This window comes from Schistocerca americana, chromosome 6 (assembly GCF_021461395.2).
Source record: "Schistocerca americana isolate TAMUIC-IGC-003095 chromosome 6, iqSchAmer2.1, whole genome shotgun sequence".
NCBI lineage: Eukaryota > Metazoa > Arthropoda > Insecta > Orthoptera > Acrididae > Schistocerca > Schistocerca americana.
Genome location: NC_060124.1, coordinates 90,964,889 through 90,981,585, shown reverse-complemented (window position 1 = coordinate 90,981,585; position 16,697 = coordinate 90,964,889). Strand labels below are relative to the sequence as shown.

General features: G+C 38.3%; 1 protein-coding gene across 2 annotated transcripts in view; it reads left to right on the top strand.

The window, feature by feature from the left end:
- LOC124619575 (endoplasmic reticulum lectin 1) overlaps positions 1-16,278 on the top strand; it is a 102,414-nt gene extending 86,136 nt beyond the window's left edge. For both annotated transcript variants that reach the window (XM_047146067.1, XM_047146066.1), the window contains 2 exons: positions 13,691-13,930; positions 15,840-16,278. In XM_047146067.1, coding sequence (XP_047002023.1) covers positions 13,691-13,930; positions 15,840-16,082 — 483 coding nt within the window. In that variant the 3' untranslated portion in view covers positions 16,083-16,278. The remainder of the gene's footprint in view (positions 1-13,690; positions 13,931-15,839) is intronic.
- Positions 16,279-16,697: the final 419 nt, after the last annotated feature.

The following is a 16,697-nucleotide window of genomic DNA, read 5'->3' as shown; positions in this document are numbered from 1 at the left end:
GATTAAATCTGTGTGCCAGACCAAGACTCAAACTCAGGGGCCTTTGCCTTTCGCAGGAAAGTGCTCTACCAACTGAGCTACCCAGGCGTGACTCACGATCCATCCACACAGCTTTACTTCCATCAGTACTTCATTAAATAGGTAGGTAGGAGACAAGGTATTGCTGGAAGTAAAGCTGTGAGGACAAGTCGTGAGTCATGCTTGGATAGCTCAGTCGATAGAGCACTTCCCCTTGAAAGGCAAAGGTCCTAAGTTCAAGTCACAGTCTGGCACAAAGTTTTAATCTGCTAGGAAATTTTATATCAGCCCGCACTCTGAAGCAGAGTGAAAATTTCGTTCTGGAATTCTGGAAACATTTCCCAGGCTGTGGCTAAGCCATGTCTCCGCAGCATCCTTCCTTCCAGTCTTCTAGTCTTGCAAGTTTCACAAGAGAGCTTCTGTGAAGTCTGGAAGGTAGGAGACAAGATACTAGCAGAATTAAAGCAGTGAGGATGGTTTGTGAGTTGTGCTTGGGTAGTTCAGTCGGTAGGGCACTTGCCTGTAAAACGCAAAGATCTCAAGTTCAAGTCTCAGTCTGGGGCACAGTTTTAGTCTGCCATGAAGATTCATCTCTCTTCTGTTTGGCCTAATACAAGAATCTGATTCAAAATAGCCTGCTCCAGCCACTTGATACTGTTTTAGATATTAGGGCATCAAGATGCCTAAAAAACATGGTCGTAAAACAGAACAAACAACATGGGATGCTGCTGCAGTGGCATTGGCCTCATTCCCTCCTAAGTAGGGAAAAGTAGCCACAACCTAAGCCTTCAGAAAAATTCATAAATTTCCTCTGCATACTGCTACGTACACATAAGGACAAGCTAGATAAAGTAACATATTAACAACTCAGTGGAAATGAATGAAAGTGGGAGAATGGTGCTAGAGGTCTCCCACTCATGCACAGAAAGTTGTATGTCACATGCCATAATGTTGGTGTGACTATAGCAGCAAATAGAGCTGACCCCATGACACAAGGCAGTTGGAAGAACGGGTGAAGACTCCCTCCCTCCCTCCCTCCCTCCCCCCCCTCTTCTCTCTCTCTCTCTCTCTCTCTCTCTCTCTCTCTCTCTCTCTCTCTCTTTCTGTGTGTGTGTGTGTGAGTGTGTGTGTGTGTGGGGGGGGGGGGGGGGGGGAAGGGGGGGGGATGTGACAGTGCATACACATGTGTGCATGTGTGCGGATATCCGTAATAATTGTTACTTTGCTGATAAAAGTATGCACAGTTTCAGAGATTTGTGGATAATTGCTTCCTAATTAAAAATTAAAGGCTGGATAATTGCTTCCTAATTAAAAATTAAAGGCCAGTATCAATCTTATGTGAGTTTTGTCGAGTCGTGTTACATGTGGTCAGTGAACGGCATTGCACGTTTGTTGTATCATCAGCTGAAAACTTCAGGTGTGTTGGCATTCTTGGAATGTTTGAAAGTTGCATGTATGGTGGAAATCTGTTTCCATCTTACACCTTTTCTGTTGTTACCTTCTGGTTATGACCACTTTCGCTGTCCCAAAGGGGCTTCCATTTTGTGGTTATGTTGTGGCAATCTTATCTTTCTTGCAGTCCATGAAGCATATTCTGGGTGACAAGCCTGGCCACTGGCTACCTGAGAGATGCGAGTTACCAAATTTCTGCTGCCTTCAGTTAAAGCTTTGATAGTAATTAACTCACCACATAGTAATTCCACAGGAGTAAACATTAGTGAGAGTGCTTTATTAAAATGAACACCTTGGACATCATTGCATGTAAGGTGAAACAAGGTGATTTCACATTATTGCAAGAAAACAAATTGAAATTGTTGATTTGGAAGAAATTTGATTATGTGTTTGATGGCAAGGAGAAAAATCAATGGCACAGTGGTCTGTTTAGCATGTAAAAATGTATATTCTTGCACTGAACACAAATTTTGGACTTCAAATTTGTTGAAATGTGCATGTGAGGCTGGACAGAGTAGTTTAATTACTTTTTTAAATACCAGTAAAGATGTTAAAGTTCCCAAAGTCCCACCGAAATTGAAAATAGCTGTGACAAAAAAACTCATAAATCTTATTTTATTTTTTGAAGTTACATGTGGAAATTGATTTCTCAAAACAGGACAGTTCTTTATTGATGTGGGGGCCAAGTGCAGTGCCGTGAGTGCTGAGGAATTGCTACCTCATCCAGCCATCATTTCTGGAAATTCAAAGGAAACCACCAATCAGCTGCTTGAAACTGTTTCTAGAGGGGGAGGAATGTTTTCAGTGATGTAAGAGGGGCACTAACAGTTGATCAGTGGTATGTTCCATATCGAAAAATAAACTACAGGGGAATGACTACACAGTACACAAACAGAGAAGACGGAAAACTTAAGGATCAAATGTTGTGTACCAGAAAATTCAAGAGTGAAATTTAAAAAAACTGGAGAAAATATTAAATATGAACTGTTAAAGATTTTATAGTTGTTCAGTTTACTCACCACTGTCCAAAACATCATGTTTGTTACTGATGCAGGTCCAAATATTGTAGGAGCAATTTGTCAATATACGAGGGGGGTTCAATAAGTAATGCAGCACATTTTTTTCTGAAATCAGGTTGTTTTCATTCAGGGCTCCAATACTCCACATTATTCCCTGCATCTTTTGCCACAAAACACTGTTTTTCAACATAATCTCCCATTCAGTGCAACAACCTGAAGCCACTTTACTGGGAGGGTCTGTTTGCCGAGACTCTGTCGGTCGACATTGGAGCCAACATCTTTCTGCCTCAGTAACCTACTTATCATCCTCATACTGCTCCCCACGGAGTGCATCCTTCATTGGGCCTAATAGACGGAAGTTGGAAGGTGCAAGATCGAGGTTGTAGGGTGGATGAGTTAGAACAGTCCAGTTAAGTTTCATGAGTTGCTCTCAGGTGTGCAGACTTGTGTGAGACATTGCGTTGTCATGGAGAGGGAGAAGTTTGTTTGTGTTCTTGTGGCAATGAACACACTGTTGTCTCTTCAATTTTCTGAGAGTAGCACAGTACACTTCAGAGTTGATCGTTGCAGTGTGAGGGAGGACATCAACAGAATAGCCCCCTCAGAGTCCGAGAAGACAGTCACCATGACTTTACAGCTGAGGATGCGGCTTTGAACTTTTTCTTTGGAGGAGAGGTGGTATGCCACTACTCCATGGACTGCCATTTTGTTTGCAGTTCAAAGTGTTGGACACATGTTTCATGGCCTGTGACAGTGTTTGACAAAAAATTGTGATGATCAGCCTTGTAATGAGCAAGCAGTTCCGGTACATGGAAGATCAGACAGATTTACACAATCTTGTTATGGTGATGACAGACTCCTCGCCCAACAACTCACCATGCTATTGTTCTCCATAGACATTTTGCAAGCACTTATGAATATCTGATATTCCACCAAATTAAACTCAGTGACAGCTGTCTACTTGGAATGCACCTCTGTTACGAATCCCATTTTGAAGGCTATGTATAGTGCTGCTACCTATCAGAACTTCATGAAGCTATAGGGGCTGATGCAAGAATATTCCACAATGTCCTACAACAAATTGTTCATGTTTCACTAAATTGGCCAAGAAAAATAATGTGTTGCATTACTTATTGAACACCCCCCCCCCCCTCCCCCCCTCATAAGAGACTCTCACGCTCAGTGCACATCTTCATTACTGTGCTAGAGCACATGACTTGAGGAGATATCAGTGGTGATAAGAGTGGTGTACAGCAATTAATAAATTCTTGTCATGCTGTCAGAACCGTTTTTTTAAGATCTGGCCTTCAGAATTGCCCGCAGAAGTAACTGAAAGGATATGTAGACACATGGCAGAGCAGAATACTATACAGGGTTATTCACGAAGATATGCAGATATTTTATATGTTATTCTACAAGAATATGTTATTCTAAAACTAAATAAAAAAGTTCATATAAACATAGGTCAGAAAATCTTTAGTTATGGAGTTATGGCTAATAAAAGATTTTGCCTTAAATTTAGTAACTTCACTAATATGAAGCCATCACACAAGTGTATGAGGTTAAAGTAAAGCTTGATTTCACATTTGTTTTGTTGTTATTGGTCTGCTGAATCTAATAAAACATACCCCAGACATGTATCTGCAGTAGTTTTCCAGAGAAGCAAAGATTATTATACAAGTAAATTTGTTTACTTTCCATTAAAAATGTAGAAACGTTTCTCATTGTTGGCAACTGTTAGTGAGTTGTTTCAGTCATTTCCTAACCTTGAAGTGATTTTGTTTTCTTTATTGTTCAGGGAAAGAACATAACATCAACAGTATATTTAAGTGAAACCACATAGTAACTGTTGTACTTTGTAGATTATTTATGAAATAGGGATGCCTTTCAAATTTGTGACAGAGGACTACGCCGATATGACATTTATTTACAGCAAATGTGATGGTAATGCTATGGCTGCAGTTAACGAATATTGTGTACGTTTCCAACTTGGAGGATTCCGAATACATGAACCATTATCGAAGTATTTCGAATGTTACAGGAGACATGTTCTCCACTTAGTGTTCTTAATCAATAAAAGCGCTCGATATGTGAAGACGATGGTGTGGATATTATGGATGCTGTTCAACATAGCCCAGGTACTAGTATGCAATATGTCTCTCAATGATTAGGCATTCCACAGTCTAAGGTATGGCGTACACTGAAGTACAATGATCTGTATCCTTACCATAAACAAAGTTTACATCTGGGAGATCCTGCCCTTTGCTTGGAGTTGTGCAGCTGGTTAAATACTGATTGACAGTTGCACAAATACATTTTATTCACAGATGAGGCACAGTTTACTTGAGATGGTACAAACAATTTACATTATGAGCACGTACGATCTGAAGCAAACCCACATGCAACAGTGCAACGCAATTTCCAGCAGCGATTTAGGGTAAATGGGGTGTGGTGTAATCAACACACACTTTATTGGACCATTAATTTTCCCAGGACGTCTAACTGGTGAGTCATACTTACAGTTCCTTCAAGAAGAAATGCCCCGCTTGCTCGAAGATGTTCCTCTTGCTACCCAATTCCAAATGTATTTTCAACATGAGGGCATGCCTCCACGTTTCACCAACTCCGTTACTACACATTTAAATGAACATTTTCCTCAGAAATGGATTGGTCATCGTGCTACATGTCTGTGGCCACCCAGATAGCCCTATTTAACACCAATGGATTTTTGTGTATGGAGATGGATGAAAGACATAGTTTATGTGGACAAAGTCAATACAAATGAGACATTACTTTCTCGCATTATGAATGCGACAGACGAAATTAAGAACAACCCTGTGAAACTGAAATGAGCAACAAAATCTGTTCATACACGTGCAGCTAAATGCATTGAACTCAGTTGAGACATTTTTGAACATTTATTGTGAATGTATTGTGAAATTGTATGTACATTGTACAACTTCCTTAACACTGAGCTTTGTTTTTTTTCCAGTTTAACATGAATTCACTTGTACTATGGTATTAATAAAAGCAGATTATCTGACATTCATAGTTTCAGTTAACATTATTACCATCATTTTTCCAAAATTCAATTCTCTACAACTCCTGTTGAAAGCTTTTTGCAATTATCTGGAATTTAAAAAATAAATTGGGCCAAGTAGTTAATAAATTAAAAATTTTATGAAATTATGTCTCTGCTTCTCTGAATGTTCTGGAAAACTACTGCAGATACACGTTTGGGAGATGTTTTATTAGATTCACCAGATCAATAACAACAAAATAAATGGAAGTTGTGCTTTACTTTGCCAGAATTCCAAAGTCTCTTTTACAACAGCACAAACTGGGAAAATTTTCAAAATTTTTGTGTTGGGCAGCGGAGCCATCACTGAAATAATGGATGAGGATACCCTCGCAAACTGTGTTCTTATGCATTTCATCAGCTCCTTGATGAAAACATATAAAGTAATTATGTCATGTAACAGTCAGTCATTGGCCATGGAGAAACTCATTGATCCACTTTCTGATTTTGGCAAAAATAAGCAACAAATGGGTTGCTTGTTGCTTGACTCTTTTCCCAATGAAAACCTTACACTACATCCTAAATGACAAATGAATAATTTTTGGTAAAATCTATTAGGATCATGAGCTCATCTTTCTGCAGATCACATTTAAGGGTTTTAAGATGCAAACTTTTATGTTTAGCAATGTGATGAAGGCGTGACGAATTTCAAATTTTTGTTGCTACTTCTTTAATAAATTCACCCACTACCATTTGCTTTGTGTCCATAGTGTCCTGATCAGTATGGATCCATTGCTTGTGCATGATAATTTCCTGTGGATCATGCTCTGTACAACAGCTGGCAACTGCAGATGCTACAGTCTTTGGTCCAAGAAATTTTTCACTGTGGTGTAGCATGCATTATTTAGATTCCAGACTGCAGACTGCTTTGCTAGGATGCTCTTTATAATTTATACTTACTTCTGCTTCACTAAGCATAAGCTTAACATTCTGATGAAGTATGCAAACACATACTGCATGCATTCCAGCGGACTGCATGCGTTTCAGCTGATTCAACGGTTACTCATCGTTTTGATCTAAGTTCACAAAATTTTGAGAACCTTATTTCTGGGTCGTTTCTATTCTTGTAGCATACGTACATTTCCCATAAATTGCAAAGCAACAATCTTTTCTTTGTGTATGTTTTTGTGCCTGAAACACTAACAGATATAAAATCCTTTTTCCAGGACATACTTCGCTAAATTCATCATCTTCAGAAAAATTTTGCTCTCCACTAGAGTCTGCATCGTGTTGGAAGGTGGCCCAATGTTCAGCCATTCTGCGCATCCCCCTCCACTAGCCACTGGCAGCCAATAATATTCATTCTCTTTTGGAGCAGGTAGCAGCGAGTTACAGCTAGACAGCAAGAACCTCGCTCCTATATGCTGCACTGTTGCCATACTTCGCGACAGCCAAATTATTTATTCAACAGTCAGGGTTTTTTTTTTTTTTTTTTTTTTTTTTTTTTTTTTTTTTCCCCCCCTGGTCCCACCCCCCCACCCACCCCCTCTTGTAGCAGTATAGGTGTGAATGAGTATCTGTAAATGTTTAAGTGCAATTTGCAATTTAAAAAAGAGCCAGGTGACGGTGACGGCAATAAATGTGAAGTTTTTCACAAGTAGGCAAGGGGGATTATTTACCGCATTTATAACTTTTTCAAACGTGAATTTGAAATCTGGTGTCCTACTGTTGACATTTGAAGACACAAGAATGGACTCCAGAACCATGTGGTGTAGGCAAGAGAACTGTAAAGAGGATTGTAAATGAAAGTGTGAGAACTAGGAACTGTAGAAAAAGTTGGTTTCATTTTGCCTGGAAAGCATGAATTTTGCAAGGAACCTGCAACACAAATGGATGGTTTTAACAGTGTTGTTTCAAAGTGCTCCATGTGAATGATGAATGCCCGATATCGCAAAAACATGTTACAGTTATGCAGGAGGAAATTAGCTTCAATGGTAAGCGCTTCATCAATGTAAAGAATTTTAAAAGACGTTGGTTCCTAATAGGTTAAGAGGAGAGTTTTAGTTCAAGAAGTGACATAGGTACAGCATGAACTACATCCCATATAAAGACTCAAGATACAAGAGAAGGAGGTAGTTAAACAGTGTATTACCTTGATGAAACATGGGTCAATTAGAATCATTCCAGAAAGATCTGCTGGAAAATGAGTGATGGTACTGGCGATTATAAAGTTTTCATAGGTATAGGTTCTCAGATAATTATTCTGCATGCTGACTCTTCGTCTGGTTTTGTTTCTGAGAGTAACCTTGTGTTTACGTGTAAGAAAAACAGCAGTGACTACCATTTGGAAATGAAGGCTGTCAGTTTTGTTACATGATTCACACTTCTTGTCATACCTTGCTTCAAAGTTGGCCGTTGCCAGTTATAATTCAATTGTTCAGAGAAAACTCCAAGTATAAACACCAGAAAAGTGGATATTTTCCCCTGGCTTAAAAATAAAAATATTAAGCACAGTATAAACCAGACTTGTGCCAATCTCCTGCAGCTCTGCAATGTTTACAAGTCACGTGACAGAACTTGCAAACATGACTTCCTTGCACGTGAACGGGGTCACACAATTTTGCATTTACCCACATGTCACTGTCAATGTAGCCCTATGGAATTAATTTGGGCAAAGGATAAGGCTATGTGGGGGTGGAAAAAAATAAAATAAAACAAAACATTCAAGATAACATTCACTGAATCTCTTGTGCACAAGGCAATATACAACATCCCACCTGTAGAGTGGGCGTGGTGTGTGCAGCATGCTGAATAGCTTCAGAAAGAACAATTTGACAGTGAAGTGCTAAACCTATCATTGTAAATTTACAATTAGGTTGTTCAGAAACAGATTCAAATAGAAGTGACGGTGGTATTGCGATGTAGACTTTGGAACAAAGTAATAATATTTCTTAGTGTTAAAGACTCGTGGTTTAAAAAATGTGTTAGTCACCATATCAGTTGTGTACATAATAATGAAAACTTCCTAGCATTTTTGATTAGGACTTTGTATTCTTTGAATTATGCAGGCTATACTGTTTAACATATTGCCCAAGGAGAAGTTAAGCTTCTCCCACCATATTTTATGGTTTAATAACAAGCGAGAATGCGGCTGGACAAATTCATCAAAAGTCCGATATTTTCCACATGTAAATCCCTGCCATTTTCAAGACACGAACTGGATAAGGCCCTAAAATGACAGTAACTGTTACTTGTCAAGATATCGGTCTTTTTCGATGTTATTAGTCATCATTCCCTTGAGTTATTCACAGATGAGGGTTAATTGTTTGCTTGTTCAATGGATTATAAATGCAGTCTCTCACTGTAATGTCAAACGAGTTACTTTACGTTCACAATGCCTGTTAACCATGAAAAATATGACAACTTACTGACCATTTTTACGATAGTCACACACACATTTTACACATTTTTAAAAATTATATTGAGTAGCAACAGTTGTCAAGCAAATATAATGATTTCGGTTTGTGCTTGAAGTTAATTCTGTTGTGTATTAAACTTTTACTTACAAATGGTTCAAATGGCTCTGAGCACTATGGGACTCAACTGCTGAGGTCATTAGTCCCCTAGAACTTAGAACTAGTTAAACCTAACTAACCTAAGGACATCACACACATCCATGCCCGAGGCAGGATTCGAACCTGCGACCGTAGCGGTCTTGCGGTTCCAGACTGCAGCGCCTTTAACCGCACGGCCACTTCGGCCGGCTTTTACTTACAATACAATTCAAATCTCAACAAATGATAGTTATTGCAAGCAGTCTCAGTGATCTTGTCGTGTTGAGAAAAATTATACTTCACGTCTTCATATAGCTCTGTCAGCTGTTCTCGCCCCCAGATGTCACTCGGATTAAATCTGTGGAGCACTGGACCCATCGTCATCAAGATATGAATTAATATTTCTCTCATGATGACTGATTGAAATTGGTTTTAATATTTACTATTCCCCTCATAGATTTGAATGTATAATAGATGTACTGAGGCAAATGAGCCTGACTGTTGTCCGCAGCAATGCAGTTTGGCAACATGGACTTTGTTTGTCCGCTCTCTGCTGCCGTGCATACACAGTTCTCATCCCTTCGCTGCTCTGCCTCTATGCATGGAAGCGCTGTCTTACGTCATGCAAGCTATAATGATTTCTGCTGGTAATTGTTTGCTTGTCGATTTCCAGGAAGCGATAGAATGCCGTTCTCTGCCTTCAGCTTTTGAGCATGCTTTACCGTCCTTTCTGATACTGCAAAATATGTTGCTGTTTCTCTGATTGCCCAGCTTACAGGAGCTAAGGTTAAAATTTGTGTTTGTTTTTTATGATTAGATTCCTGCATCTTGGCCTCCAATTCAGTCAGCAAATGTGCGTAATCAGCAGAGCCACCACATTGTTTACTTTTACTGGTCTATTGAATTAGCTGATTTGATTTTCACTTACACTCTGTCGCCTTTGAATTTTCTGCTTCACGTACTGAGGCGCATCTCGAGTGCTTACAGTTTGTTTCAGGGGTGAAATGCCAACTGATAATAATATGGTGTTTAACTCTTCAGTTGGTATAAAGTCATCGTCAGACTGCAATGATGATGCTGATAAAATGTCCTCCAGATATTTGTAACAATGAAAACAATCGCTATATTTATGTACTGCAGTCTTGCGAGATGATCTGGCTTTACATTATGTACAAGCTGCTGATTCTTCAGAGCAGAAGCCTTATGTGCTGTTTCAGCATCAACTGTCCGAATTCGTGTCTTCACATTATGACTTTTTTTCCCCACGGGATTAGAGCACTTTTTGTAGACTCTCACATTTAGTCACCAACAGAGATTGTTTGCACTCACTAAAATCTGTGGACAATTTCAATCCAATCCCCCCCCCCCCCCCTTTTTGTCCCTTTGTGGAAAATTACATGACCCCTGATGCTTCAGCCCCTTGCCCAGTTGAGCAGGAAGGTAAGCTGCTCCTTTCTGTGTCCATTTTTACTTAATCACAAAAGCATTATTGTAGAATACCATTGGCTAAGATTGCAGTTGAATGAAGTTGTGCACATTGTATAACACCAGAATAAAACAGTCAGCAAAAATACAAGTATATAGCTATGCAAATAATAACCAAAAGTAGTATTATTATAAACATGTATCAGATTATAAACCTCGCATGGTCTTATGAAGTACATAAGAATTACACTCAGTCAAAAGAACCCACTCACTAAGCTGTGAAGAACACAACAGTAAAATGGAGATCCTTTGAATAAGGCTCCGCAGGAGTGAAGTAAACATCTAAGTGTAGCTGATTGCTAAAGTAATTATTGACATTTGATTTTCTATGTAATGTGTACCTTGTGATATTTTCCACATGAAATTAGTTAGTTAAATAGTTACTGTTAGTTTATTTGTATGAAACTGCCGAAGTACAAATTTACTGTTAAACTCCTGGCTGTTTAACAGACTAATTTCATGTAAGAAAGGCACCAGGTACACATTTTAGAGAATGGTGATCATGAATATTTTTTTTCATGCAAAGCCTGGGTCAGCATATGGGGGTCAAGGTTTGGGAAGAAATTTTGCTAAGACAGAACATAAAAAATGTGATTACCTCTAATTATTAGTGCCTGAAATAAAAACAGGAAATTTTTCTTTATATTGGATTCCGTAATCCATTTCATTTTTTAATAAGGAGTCCTGTTGAGCTGAATGCTGTAGAGATGTCTAAAAATACAAAAAACACTATTTATTTGCAGTTTTTCAGACTCAGACTCATTTTGTAGTCACCAGAACTTTTGGCATTATCTTCCACAGAGAGTACCAAACAATTGTAGAACATAATCAGAAATGTCAGATTTAATTTGAAAACCAGTGGAATATGGGCCCATTTTCAATGCACCTCCACTTTGTCCCTTTTTTTTTAGTGCATGCATTGCAAAACCAAATATAGTGTTGTGGGTGGTTTAGAACATGATATTTCTAATGAAAAAGGTTTAAAGGAGTTTGCAGATGACTTTTTTGTTAAAGTGGATCAAAAATAGCCATTTTTGACATTACTAGAAAAATCATTAACTTTGCCCTTAATTTGTAGACTATTGGAAAGCACTAGGAGAATAATATTGTATATTCTAAAACCATACATTGGTAAGGTATTACATGTAAAATTTCAGTTTTTTTCTACCATTACTTTTGGAGATATAGAAAGCTAAATGACACTTTTTTTCTGCATCCTTCTTTCAGCCAACTGTGCTTCACATTGTCGTTATTTTTTGGTGCCTTATATGCTTGGATTGCAAAACCAAATACAGTTGTTTTGCTGGTGTAGAACATGGGCTTTCTAATGAAAATGGTTTAAAAATGTTTGCAGAAGACACTTTTTTTGTAAGAGTGGGCCAAAAATGGCCATTTTTGGCATGTTTAGGAAAGTCATCAATTTTTCCTTAGTTTGTAGACTATTGGAAAGCAGTAGGTGAATGAAATTTTGTATTCTAAAATCTTTTTTTGGTGAATTATATGTGCAAAGCTTTAGATTTATCTCACTGTTACTTCCAGAGGTATAAAAAGCTAAACTTCTCAAGGAATATTTTTTTATTATGCCACTTAGAGAGCACATAAAGTTGTACAAGATGATGGCCTGGTTTTGTTTCTTTCATGAAAATATTGGCGGAGACATTGTGTTGAAAATTTGTGTGTTCACTGTTGGTAGCTGCAATATTAGATTAGATGAATTAGATTCAGTTTTTGTTCCATAGACCCAAAAAATAAGATGATTATCATGTAGTCAGACAAATGAAGACATCTCTGCAAGTATTAGATTGGGGAAAGTAAAACTTTACCAACGTTCATTGGGGAAATGTATGAATGCTCACACAAAATTTCATCTAAAATCTGTGATGGTCGGTGTGTTACATTGACCATCTGGTTGACCTTTTGAACTTCCATAATGCTTACAGCACTGACTTAAATTATGCAGTGTAAGTTATCCAGTTCATATCACCTCTAATATTTCATAATAAGTTTCAGCTATTGAAATGTGTTAGCAGATAGTGTGCAAAGAAAGTAGTGTATCTTGATGTAGATTAATACTCTTCACTTTTTTGTCAGTCCACATACTGAAGCAGTTGTTGTTATGTATGGAACAAGATACTTTTGTTAATGGTGTTTGATATCAATATCACTGTATTCTCTTTTCATGGTGTATCACACTTTTAAAAAGTGTTTAATTTCAATTTAAAATTACATAACTGCTTCATGATATTATGAAAAGGAAAGTTGCTACTCACCATATAGTAGAGATGCTGAGTCACAGATAGGCACAGCAAAAAGACTTTCACAAATAAAGCTTTCAGCCAGTAAGGCCTTCGTCAAAAATAGTCGGCAAAAAAAAAATAGTCGGCAGAAACAAACACACACACAAACACACATGACTGCAGTCTCAGGCAACTGAAGCCATGTAGTATGCAGATTGCAGTCGTGTGTGTGTGTGTGTGTGTGTGTGTGTGTGTGTGTGTGTGTGTGTGTGTGTGTGTGTGGTGTATTTTTGACAAAGGCCATACTGGTTGAAAGCTTTATTTGTGACAGTCATTTTGCTGTGCCTGTCTGCGACTCAGCATCTCCGCTATATGGTGAGTGGCAACTTTCCTTTTCATAATATTGTTACACTCCATCTTGGATTTTCCATTGTTTGCTTCAGAATATTGATTGATAAGAAAAGGGAATGGACAAGACATGTGTACTACCATTTGCTGAAAACCTCATTTTGATATTTTGAATGGTTTGTGAAGTAATGTAAGGTGTTGTGATGTAGGTGACTTAACTTAAACTGTCTAAGTAAAAGCTTTCCTTGCCCTGATAGTTACTACTGGCATCAATATGTTTCCTATGTGCTATCTACTGGATCACAGAATTCGTTTTAATTGTTCAGGTTTTTCCGTCTACAAAAACCTGAGGGAGCATTCCTGTGGAGTGCTTAAAGGGTTGTGTTATGAAATTCATTTGTTCTTTCCTTCGTTCTCTAAGTTTGGGTGTCTGTCTTAATTGAGAAGAGAGTTTTGACTTTTAACTGTATATTTACAATAACATAATTGTTAATTTAATTTAATATTACTAATGATAACTGTAAATTACAACACATTTGTCTTATGAAACCATTTCAGGGTACAGGTTGGTGGAAGTATGAGTTTTGCTATGGAGCAAGTGTGAAACAGTTTCACGAAGAAAAAGATGGTACAAAAACAGTGGTCAACCTTGGATACTTTAACAAGGAAGCACATGTGAATTGGTTGTACAGAAACCCCCACAAAAGACCAAAACCACTTGGCCAGCGAAAACATATTTCCCATTTGTATACTGGCGGAACAATATGTGACAAAACAGGTCGTGCCCGCCAAACTGAGGTGAGATATGCATGTCTCCAGCTTGATTTTTATCTGATAGTATAGCTGAAGTGTAACTCGTGCAGTTTGTAGGCTTCACAACACTTTCCTTAAATTAGCAAATTATGAGATTTTCCTTTGAAAGATGCCACTTTTTACTTCACCTCATAGTGAATAATGTTTCAAAATTACACTTTCATTCTGTTAAAGGTGTAATGAACATCAGTTGATGGAAAGAAGTGATTACAGTGGATTTGTCTAAGTATTCTTTTTGCCTTGGTAAATGGCATAGGATACATTTAGATTAGCCCTCATCCATTGGAACAAACGAAGACTTGTGCCATTCAGTGGTGGGCTACGTACTATGAGTCATACTGATCTTTTGTAGTGGGAAGTCTAGGTTGAAATATCAGCAATCGTGAAAAGGACAGATTACTATTCGCCTTTAAGATGATACATTGAATTGCAAACAGGCACAAATGAAAAGATTGTTACGCACTAAGCTTTCGGCCGAAGTTTTCTTTAGAAAAGAAAGGAAAACACACACATATTCCCACGAGCAAGCACACCTCGTACATATATGACTACTATATCTGGCCAGACTGCAACTTACCCAAAATGCTGAAGGTCTTGCAAAGGTCTTCACAGACAGGCACCACCCTCAGAACTGATCCTCAAACAGATTTCCCATGCCATATCCCCGTATACTCCCAATCGTCCCAGCTCCCCTGAGAACCAGCTACAAAGGAGCGCTCCCTACATCACCCAATACTACCCCGGACTGGAACAACTGAATCATATCCTTTGCCCAGGGCTGTAATTATGTATCATAATGTCTTGAAATGAAAGACATCCTACCAAAGATCCTTCCCACCCTTGCTAAAGTCATATTCCGCTGCCCACTCAACCTCCACAACATCCTAATCCATCCCTATGACACTCCCAATCCCAGTCTATTGCCACAGGGCTCATATCCCTGTGAGAGACACAAATGCAAGAGCTGCCCAATCCATTCACCCAGCACTTCATATTCCGGTGCTGTCACAGATTCACCCAACCCCATCAGAGCAGAGCCACCTGTGAAATCCATATGTCATTACCAGCTCGCTGCAATCATTGCACGGCTTTGTATATTGATATTACTACCAACCAGGTGTCCACCAGAAATAATGGCCACCACCAGACAGCAGCCAAGAGCTGGCATAAATGCAGCTGAACGTGACATGCTTGATTTTAATGGCTGCTTTACAACCTGGACCATCGGGATCCTTCCCTCCACCACCACCTTTTTTGAACTATGTAGATGAGAGTTATGCTTAGAAAACATTCCCAACTCAAAAAATTATCCAGGTCTCAACCTATGATAACCTACTGTCCCCCACAACCTGCACTGCTGTGTCAATAATAGGTTTTTATTTTTCTGTCTGATATTGCAAAGTCTATTCAAATAGTTTCTACATATAAATTGTATCCCTCATTTCCAAAGTAACCTTTCTACTTTTGGGTTTAAGAGACCTCAACACGTCAAAGGAACTTCAACTTATCTAGGCCTCTTAGCTCAAGTGAATGAATGAATTACTTGTTTAAATAATGAACAAACATTTACAAATTACTTTTAATAAGTGAAGGTCTGAAGATGGACTGTTTATTATCTCTCAAACTGGTAATATTTGAATAGACATTGTGATTCCAGACTTCTAGGTAAAAATCTGAAATGGAGTCTCATTTTAAAAATAATACTGTGAAACGTGTTAATATGTTTGCAGCAGAAGTTGTTGAAGTTCTGTTTAGGAAGTTGTTGAAATTGTGTTTAGTGAGGAAATGTACACAATTACACCTCATTCTGCAATAAAATTGAATTTATTTTTCTCTAAATTCAAACTATGTTAAGATTGCTGTTGCACACTTAAACACATGATTTGTGTTGTAGGTAAAACTAAAATGCTTAGAGAACAGTGCAAGTCCGGGAGCTGTTGCACTGTATTTACTGGAGCCAAAGACCTGCGAGTATGTGCTCGGTGTGGAGTCTCCTCTGATCTGCAGCATTCTTTCCGAAGTTGATGAGAATGGCTTAGTTGAGTTGCCTCTCGACTATACGGGAGATGGTGTTACTGTGTCAGCAGAAGACGACGATGAACTGCCTGAGCCTGGTGGACCTAAGGGAGATGAATAACATGTGTTTCTCCTTACTGTGATAGAAACTGTTTGAATTATTGCAATAACTGGGCAGAATTTTCAACAAACTAGTCATTCTTCTGTATAAAAACTGGTTGTGTGACATTTTTCAGTAGCTTATAAGTCTCTGATATGTGTATAAAACAAAGAAGAAAAGTATTACAACAGAATATTATAAGTCCATGTGCATCATACTTGGCTTTTTATTTTTCCATTGTGTTATTTTCTGCTACAAAAACTTTAAAGAAAGTGTGCATCTTGCTTGTATACACATGTTCATTTACACTAATTATAAAGGTAAATTACTTACGCCATCTTGTTCCAGTTTCAGTAAGGATCAGTTCATTAACGTGTTATGATAGCTATGAATCTTCAGTTCAGTAAGTATGAGGCAAGTAATAATGAAGAAATATGTTCAATGAAAAGAAAAACCTCTTCTCAATCTCCTCCTCTGTGTAAGAGCTATTCTGTGAATTTAACAACATTCCTAGTGCTTATCTGTTGTTCATAGGAGGTTTTGCACAATCGATAACCTTGTTTCTGCCTGCTGTTCTAATATCCCTTCCCTTCATATACCATCCTCTTTGTGGCTCCTCACTTACATATCTTTTGT